Below are 10039 nucleotides of genomic sequence, written 5' to 3'. Positions count from 1 at the left end.
GGGGGGGGGGGGGGGGGGGGGGGGGGGGGGGAGTTGGGGGCAAATTGACAAAATCTTCCCCTATCATGTGAGATTAAATCTTCCAAGAGATGCAACTTTACAACTTGGGGATAGTGAGTCCACCATAGCCAAATGACCCCTTAGGTGATTATTTCAGTAAGTCAATGTAGTTTGAGAGCTTATCATATTACTTATAAATAAACTAATTCTTAGTTCCCATATTGATCTTAAATGTATCTAATATAGGTAAAAAATTTACTGCAAATGAATATATTATATTATCTATAAATAAGTACATTTAAGCTGCGAAGAAGGAGCAAGGTGGAGCAGATGAAATTAACTCTATCATGTAGCAAAGACATGAACAATTGTCTTGTGTAAATCAAGAATACAAGAAGGTGCACAACAGAGCAGACATACTAATTGCAATGCAGCAAAGACAGTTTGAGTAATTGTGTTGGTTAAGGTGAATGTACACTGTCATTGACCTATTGACCTACCTACTTGAGCTACAAATAAGAATGACAATGGGATCGGTGTGAGAGGAGAGGCATTTACTCAACTCACTGGAGGAAAAAGAGTGCCTCTCCTTGATTAATCCCCATCAAGCATCAATGTACTAATTGGATATGCAATTGGAGAAGGGATAGCAGGGCAATGTTGTCCCATATCCCAAAACTATTTAAGGAATTTTAAGGCAAAATTGTTAGCCGCATAGTCATCACCTTTGTTCCTAGGGTAATAAAAGCCTGTATTGTCTATTTATAATTTATATCCATGCCACATATGTTCGTAAGAACTTATCTGTGCTCATAATGTTTGTAAACAAGACATCGCAAACAACCTCCTCAAGGGCTCAAGGGGATTCTAAGCCCGGTTAAGTGAGTATATGTATACCAAGAATTCTTACTGAGGGCAGAGAAATGCAAAATGTTATATTCTTTTACTTCGTGGTACAACTTTGTAAGCATGTATATAGTTGGCAAATACCAGTGTTTCATACCTTTTGGTATCTAAGTTACCTTTAGTAAAGCTGCTGCAGTTCTCATGTAGTATACAAGGAACATCACATAACTATGGTTAAATGCGTAAGAGTACTCAATTATTATTAGGGAAAAGGGTCACAAATAGGCCCTCTAACTATTTATGAAACAGCCATCAGGCCCAACTTTAAAAAACTCCAATTAAATACTCAAACTCAATAAAATCATGCAATCAAGCCCTTTTATGGGTAACCAACAGGTTACCAGTAAAAAAAAATGATGATGCAACAAGTTTTTGCTTACATGTCTTTTTTTTGTTACTGAAATGTCATTACAGTGTCCAAAATAATAATAATAATAATAATCTCCATCTTTTTTTTTTTGGAAATTCTTGGCTGCCATGGAGCCTAGCCTTTTCTTTTTCTTTTTTTTTTTTTAAATAATCTTGGCATGCTATGGAAGAAGGCAACGAGCCATCGCCTCTTCCATGCTATGGAGGATGTAATTTTAAATAATCTTGGCATGCTATGGAGGATGTAATTTTTTTTTTATTTTATTAAAAAGGGGTAATTGCATCATAAGTATGATGTGGCATACTGACATCCATTATGGCTAACTGAACGCAAATTATATTGTGGACCATGGTCATAGCTAATACTGCAGATGTGTTGAACGGATACTTCAGTTGTGTTGAAAAGATACTGCAGTTGTGTTGAAAGGAAACTGCAGTTGCGCGGAACAGAGGCCGTTCATCCGTTCAACACAACTGTAGTATCCGTTCAACAGAACTGCAGTATCCGTTCAACATAACTGCAGTATCCGTTCAACATAACTGCAGTATCAGTTCAACACAACTGCAGCTTCAGACGGATGAAACATCCTCTGTTCCGCGCAATTGCAGTTCCCTTTCAACACAACTGCAGTATCCATTCGACACAACTGCAGTATCAGCCATGACCCATGGTCCACAATGCATTGTGGACCATGGTCCACGGTATAATGACTGCTAACTGAACATTTCTATTAGAGCATCTATATCAGTTAGAGTTTTTTCCGAGTTTTTTGTGGGTCCCAGCATCCACCTCATCATCCACTATCTCACTCAATCCAAAAAACCATTCTCCCCATTGGTTTTAAGTCTTTTCAAAGTTTTTTGTGGACCCACTCATTTACATACAATTATTTCATTATTTATTATCATTTAAAAAAAATTAATTTTAATTTTAATTATTACTATTTATATTTAAATTAAATATGTCAAAATTATATTATTTATAATTATAAAATTTAATTCAAATAATATGATATAAAAATTATATACTACATTTACATTATATAAATTAAAAAGAATTTAACAACAAAACTAAATTAAAAACAAACAAATTAAAAAGAAGAAGAAGAAGGAATGCTTTAATTGAGAGTGGCTGCCAGCTGGCCGCCGCCACTCTCAATTGCCTAGGCGGTCGCGTGAATCACACGCGCCCGCTTGGTGGGCAGTGAGATGCAATTGCCTGTGTTTTTTTTTTAATTGTTCTGACAAAAACCATGACTTTGCAGTGATAAAATTTTCCAAAAAATCCTGTGTTTTTTTTATAATTGTTCTGACAAAAACCATGACTTTGCAGTGATAAAATTTTCCAAAAAATTGGCTACCACATCAGATAAAAACCATTGCTTGTTTTTATACTGTACCAAAAACCTCCAAAAGAACACTAGTATGGATGCTCTTATGGCAGTTGTGTACAGAAGATGCCAGATAATCAAATATAAGTATGATGTGGCTTCTAATTGGAAGGTGATTGGCAAAGAATGGTAAAAAGAGCTTAATTGCACAATTTTACTAAGTTCAAGTGTTTAATTGGAATGCTTTGAAGTTCGAGGGCCTAATTGTTTTTTCATCCATAGTTGAAGGGTCTATTTGACCCTGTTCCCTTATTACTATTATTCCTGTACCAGCTGTACTGGATAGTGAGCTACCAACTTTAAGTCTTTGGCCAAATTTTTATCAAATAAGCTTAGAGATTAAGTTGAAAGGTTTTACCAGTTTGTACATAAATCTACCCTAAATCAGCTATTAAACCATGTTTAATTACAACACTAGATAAATCTTAAACTTGCAGAGTTGCAGTAAATGGAAAATGCCACCAATTACATTGGATAATACACTAAATACAACTTCAACTTGGAGCTAATGAAATTGATGAGAGATGGCATAATGAGTTACCATCCAAGGTCAATTTCTATGAGACCAATGCCTCTCCTTTTAATGAAAGCAAGCATATCCTAAAAGGAGCAGAAGAGAGCTTTCAGAATTGAGATGTTTGTTTTGAAGAATGGGTCAACCAAAAACAATCAAAGTTTGAATAGGATCTGTATTAGACATTGATACCCTAGCTTGAAGATGGCACACTACCTTTGATTGTTCCGTTAAGATACCATTGGTTGGGACATGTATCATGGGTTGAATGACTACCAAAGTTGGTGCACTATGTTATCAAAACTAACAACTAGGTTAAGCTATGTTCATTTTAATGGGGTCAGGGGTGAATTAAGTTCCCCAGAAACCCCCCCAAAGATGCTATATTGAGTGGGTATGGTCCTAAAATTAACTAAACAACCCACCTCAAGATCAAAATCTTGAAAAATAACTAGTGGGGCAATTTTGAAAAATTTAAAGAAGTTCCCCTACCCTCCACTCTAATTTAAGCTATCAGGATCAATGTAGAAAATATTACTTTTGATTTTACAACTAAAATCATGCCACCATTTCAGGTACTCACACCTAATCCTAAATCAATGGGAAAGAGTGGTTTAGAGTAGTTATTTAATTGATTAGTTATTATGTATTTATGTTTTTGCATATTCATTTGCCCTTTTATGTTGAAGATTTTTCTTGTGCATCAAATGTTTAGGTAATTGAATTTTTATGAGGAGTTCCATGCTTAAATATAGCCTTATGGAACAAAATTAGTATACTTTTGCATCTAGTGCTAATTGAAATATAAATGTGTATGGGTTCTTCATGGGCAGTCAAAATTTATCAATTAGCACCAAGTACTAAATTTGGGAGGGAAAAAACAGCATAGCACTACTTAAACTACTCAGAGATCACAAAGCGAGCCATATAAAAAGAGGCTAAGAAAGCTAAAGATCGTTTAGTGTATTGGCCATATACTGTCCAGTACTCCAGTTATTCTAATATTCAACCGCTATATAGGCATGGCATATAATGAAACAAACAGCAAAATGTTGAGAATGCATTAACAAAAAGACAAAATAAATAAAGAAAATATTTCAAATTATGTGCTAGATGAACTCACCGTATCACCATCATTTCGTGCAGGTCCCTTACTTAAGGCTGCTGCTAACTCCTCAGCCTATTTTACGACGGGAAAATCTGCATGAGTACCAGAAGGGACACCACAACATACATACACTTAAATAGCAGGTAGTGTATGTACCTTACGAGCTTGAGCAATCATGATTTGTTCTGCATTTTCTTTTTGGTATTCAGCAATCCTTGCCTCAATAGCAGGAACATCTATTCCTTCAACCAAATCACATACTGCACACAAGATAATATGATTAATATCATTACACACTAAGACTTTGAACTCTAGTGACTAGAGTACATAAACTTACTCATATTCTCTACTTCCTCCAAATAATCATTGTATTCCCGTAATGATGGAAAATCATCTTCTCTTTTGTTATATCTGCATAGTATAATAAGCATATAGTGCAATCATAAATAGCAGTGAGCACTTAATATACCTATTCGAAGAAGGGGTTATAGTGGGAGGAGGAGGGTTCATTAGCAATCTAAGTTGTGTTATTTTGAATAATCGTAATTTAACCAAGGCCATGCCAGCAAGCTAAATAAAATTTAAAAAAAAAAAAAAAAAAAAAAAAANGAAAATGCCACCAATTACATTGGATAATACACTAAATACAACTTCAACTTGGAGCTAATGAAATTGATGAGAGATGGCATAATGAGTTACCATCCAAGGTCAATTTCTATGAGACCAATGCCTCTCCTTTTAATGAAAGCAAGCATATCCTAAAAGGAGCAGAAGAGAGCTTTCAGAATTGAGATGTTTGTTTTGAAGAATGGGTCAACCAAAAACAATCAAAGTTTGAATAGGATCTGTATTAGACATTGATACCCTAGCTTGAAGATGGCACACTACCTTTGATTGTTCCGTTAAGATACCATTGGTTGGGACATGTATCATGGGTTGAATGACTACCAAAGTTGGTGCACTATGTTATCAAAACTAACAACTAGGTTAAGCTATGTTCATTTTAATGGGGTCAGGGGTGAATTAAGTTCCCCAGAAACCCCCCCAAAGATGCTATATTGAGTGGGTATGGTCCTAAAATTAACTAAACAACCCACCTCAAGATCAAAATCTTGAAAAATAACTAGTGGGGCAATTTTGAAAAATTTAAAGAAGTTCCCCTACCCTCCACTCTAATTTAAGCTATCAGGATCAATGTAGAAAATATTACTTTTGATTTTACAACTAAAATCATGCCACCATTTCAGGTACTCACACCTAATCCTAAATCAATGGGAAAGAGTGGTTTAGAGTAGTTATTTAATTGATTAGTTATTATGTATTTATGTTTTTGCATATTCATTTGCCCTTTTATGTTGAAGATTTTTCTTGTGCATCAAATGTTTAGGTAATTGAATTTTTATGAGGAGTTCCATGCTTAAATATAGCCTTATGGAACAAAATTAGTATACTTTTGCATCTAGTGCTAATTGAAATATAAATGTGTATGGGTTCTTCATGGGCAGTCAAAATTTATCAATTAGCACCAAGTACTAAATTTGGGAGGGAAAAAACAGCATAGCACTACTTAAACTACTCAGAGATCACAAAGCGAGCCATATAAAAAGAGGCTAAGAAAGCTAAAGATCGTTTAGTGTATTGGCCATATACTGTCCAGTACTCCAGTTATTCTAATATTCAACCGCTATATAGGCATGGCATATAATGAAACAAACAGCAAAATGTTGAGAATGCATTAACAAAAAGACAAAATAAATAAAGAAAATATTTCAAATTATGTGCTAGATGAACTCACCGTATCACCATCATTTCGTGCAGGTCCCTTACTTAAGGCTGCTGCTAACTCCTCAGCCTATTTTACGACGGGAAAATCTGCATGAGTACCAGAAGGGACACCACAACATACATACACTTAAATAGCAGGTAGTGTATGTACCTTACGAGCTTGAGCAATCATGATTTGTTCTGCATTTTCTTTTTGGTATTCAGCAATCCTTGCCTCAATAGCAGGAACATCTATTCCTTCAACCAAATCACATACTGCACACAAGATAATATGATTAATATCATTACACACTAAGACTTTGAACTCTAGTGACTAGAGTACATAAACTTACTCATATTCTCTACTTCCTCCAAATAATCATTGTATTCCCGTAATGATGGAAAATCATCTTCTCTTTTGTTATATCTGCATAGTATAATAAGCATATAGTGCAATCATAAATAGCAGTGAGCACTTAATATACCTATTCGAAGAAGGGGTTATAGTGGGAGGAGGAGGGTTCATTAGCAATCTAAGTTGTGTTATTTTGAATAATCGTAATTTAACCAAGGCCATGCCAGCAAGCTAAAAAAAATTTAAAAAAAAAAAAAAAAAAAAAAAAAGTTAAGCCTGATTTTTTCAGGGACAAATTAATTGAGGAATTTTAACAAACAGAAATTAGATTTAATTACTATTCTTCAGCCATAAAAATGACATCACAACAATACGGTATTCAGAATATACAGTCCTCCGATCAAGCTCAAATCTTTCAACTATAAGAACAGGGGCATCAGGTACATGCATGCATCACTTTAATTTATAGATAGAGTATGTGTATATGAGTGCCAAGAAAGGGTTAGGGTTTTAGGAAAGAGAATGAAGCATACATATTGGCAATGCGCTTCCGTATGGCCATTTCCTTGGCGAAGGAATGGCCTCCCGATGCCACCACCATTACTCAATTTCTACAGACGCGCAGCCAACCCGTTAATCCACTTCTCTTCTTCTTCTTTATCTGAATTTCCCTTCTGGCTTGCAGTTCATTGTAGTTTTCGAGTTTATAAGACCTGGCAATTCCTAATCTATACATATATAAAAACCAAGAAGCCTGTCAAAAATAGAAAGTGGCAATTCCCCACCCAAAAAACACTTCCCAAAATGAGAAACAAATATAATCAAAGTAAATCTGAAAAAAAAACCACGCATGAACTGCCTTGATTGCAAAGCTGCACATGAATCCATAGTTCATTATATGTACAGTAAAGTTCATTATTTCGAATGCATTATTATTAAAGGCTGAAACTTTTATTTTGTTTATTCTGGAACACAAGAAATCCCAACCAAAGCAGATTTTTAGGAATAGAAGAAATTTTACAAAAATTAAACTTACCTTTAACTTGAAGCTCAGAAATCCTAAGCTGATAGCATCCAAACCACAGCACACTGTTGAAATGTAGAACAAAGAATAAAGTGTTTTACTACTGATCTATAGTTTCTGAGTTGGTTTAACAGCTATAGATTGTGGCTGAAGGGTATAAAAATCCATGGCCAAGAATACATGATGGAGAAGAAAATATTTAGTTCGGAGAAACACAGTACTGACGGTAGAGCCGTAGAGAGAGGAAAATGTAAGTTGGGGGCAAATTATATTCAACTAGGCCTGCAAACGAGCAAAGCCGAGCTTGAGCTCGATAAATATATGGTGGCTCGAGGTCGAGCTCAAGTTGGAGATCAACTCAATTGGCTCGAAGTTCGAGTCAAACAGCTCGAACTTTCAAGTTCGAGTTCGAGCTCGAGTTTGACCTATTTAACTTCATGCTTCAATTAATAATATAAATTGTTGTATCCATACATAAATAACAAAACTTGAAAAAATTTAAAGTCCAAACTCCAAAGTAAAATATAAAATTTAAAATGTTCAAACCATAAAAACTAATTACAGAAAACAAACAAACTCCAAAATTCAAATATTCAAAGTTCAAAGTACTCAAAAAAAGTTCACATCAACTACAACAATAGTGGTCCTTGTACATTTCAAGATTCTTCTTCCAAGATAGGCAGTTCAAAACTTCAAATCAAAGAAAGATCTGTCCAGTTTGCAAAAATATGCGCAATATTAGATATCACAATCAAAATACATTAGATCATTTATCATGTTGAAGAACTCTCTTTCGTAGCAACCATAAAGTTGGTAGTACTTGCATGCATTAGATCATAGCAACCATAAAGTTGGTAGTACTAAGTTTCATAGCTAAATTTTAGTAGCAAAGTTGAGGCAACTCTCACTTACTGGGTCAAATGATTCAATCATTCAAACATAATAGAATGAGCACACATATTGCAAAAGGTCCAATTCAAAAACAAAAACTTCTTCACATAAGGTAATCCAATCCAGTATTGTTAATAGTTCCTGCCTTCCTAGTATATAAAACATAAACAGTAGGAGTTCATCCATACTTACAATCCTAAAAAAAATGCCAATTCCTATACAGTCACTTTGGAATTTCCAGTGAGGCAATACTATTATACTGCACAATCATCAGTGAGGCAATACAAAATATAATGCACAAAAGCTTCACAAAATTACATCCTTTCAACCTCTCCATCTGAATAAGTTCTCTCTGCACTAATGATGTTTAGTTCCCAATTTTGGACACTAATTATGCATAATTATAGCCACAATATGATACAATATTACACAAATACTGACGTATTATTACAAGATCATTTCTTGAATCAAGCCTAGCATTGCACCTTAAATAACTGAAACTAAGCTTTCCAAAAAAAAAGAGTTTTATCAGCAAGTAAATGAAACCATCACCAATATTCAAACAAAAGAGTATAAGACTATTAGGTAACCCCAAAAAACAATGACTTGAGACTCCAAAAAAACTGGAATGGACTTTAATGATTATACAAAAAGAATTGAACGGAACTGGAGACAATTTCCCCCTTCAAAAATTAATTCTCCTTTTATGTAATATGAGTGCCTAACAGTAGTATCTCTTTTCCAGCTCCCATTATTACGCTTAAATCTTAAAATTCGTACTTTTAATACGTCCAGCAATTTATACGCAAATAGAAATTTTACAAAGAGGCAGAATAATCAACTGAATGCATCAATTTGTTATCAACGATAGAACACTATGCCTTGACACGGCCGTGTCAAGGCCTCGTCAGCCACTCAGTCCGTACTCAGATTTCAAGCCTTCACAATGTAGAATCAGTCAATTAACTCAACGAAGAAGACATACCCAGATTCGCAGTGGAGGGAGCGAGGCAGCGTCGTCGGCTTCTAGCTTCGTCGTCGTCTGTAGGAATCGTCGCAGATTCGCAGGGAAGGGCGGGAGGCGGCTGCTAGCTTCGTCGTCGGCCTTGGGGCTTGTCTTCGTCGTCGATCGTCACTTTGGCTGAGTTTGGCAACTTGGAGGAGTGACAGAGACTGCTGGATTGATCGTGAGTGAGAGACAGAGACTGAGACTTAAGAATAGGGAATTTAATTTAGGGATTTTAAATGTTAAAGTTTAGGGATTAGGGATTTGAGAGTTAAATTTTATTAATTTTTGGAATAAGGTTCAAATTGGCCACTGAACGTAACTTAAAAGTGCAATTAGGCCACTGAACGAAATAAAAGTGCAATTAGGCCACTGAACACTCTAAAAGCATGCAATTTTACCTGATACCAGGTTACCTTCCATTTCATCAGGTTGTCTGCTTACATGGATGGTGAGTTGGCATTTTAAAATATTTTTTAATAATATTCGGTCCATTTTTTGAAGCCTTAATCCCTTTCCACCGTCCCTGGTTCACTGCCTTGGTGATGATGTGCCCAAGTCTCTCAATACACAGTACAAATAGGAACGGCGATATAGCGTCTCCCTGTCGAACACCTCTTTATGGTGCAAACCGTTCGAGCTTTCTTCCTTCCCATAGGATTGACATGTCCGCCGTCTCGACGCATTGCATTATGTTTCTAACCCAATTAT

At 35.4% G+C, this 10039-nt stretch overlaps 1 protein-coding gene across 3 annotated transcripts in view; it reads right to left on the bottom strand.

The window, feature by feature from the left end:
* Window positions 1-9546, bottom strand: part of LOC116017808 (CDK-activating kinase assembly factor MAT1) — an 11712-nt gene extending 2166 nt beyond the window's left edge. Inside the window, exons 1-6 of one of the 3 annotated variants that reach the window (XM_031258446.1) lie at window positions 9308-9546; window positions 7444-7496; window positions 6941-7135; window positions 6406-6479; window positions 6225-6328; window positions 6084-6140 (exon numbers count right to left, since the gene is read on the bottom strand). In XM_031258446.1, the coding sequence (XP_031114306.1) occupies window positions 6084-6140; window positions 6225-6328; window positions 6406-6479; window positions 6941-7008 (303 nt within the window). In that variant the 5' untranslated portion in view covers window positions 7009-7135; window positions 7444-7496; window positions 9308-9546. Of the gene's footprint in view, window positions 1-4303; window positions 4361-4444; window positions 4549-4625; window positions 4777-6083; window positions 6141-6224; window positions 6329-6405; window positions 6480-6940; window positions 7136-7443; window positions 7497-9307 lie in introns of those variants that run through there. The other 2 variants (XM_031258447.1, XM_031258449.1) reach the window with 2 other exon arrangements.
* Between the last annotated feature and the right edge of the window lie 493 nt (window positions 9547-10039).

Source organism: Ipomoea triloba, chromosome 4 (assembly GCF_003576645.1).
Source record: "Ipomoea triloba cultivar NCNSP0323 chromosome 4, ASM357664v1".
In the NCBI taxonomy this organism is placed as follows: domain Eukaryota; kingdom Viridiplantae; phylum Streptophyta; class Magnoliopsida; order Solanales; family Convolvulaceae; genus Ipomoea; species Ipomoea triloba.
This window is presented reverse-complemented; position numbering and strand designations above follow the sequence as displayed.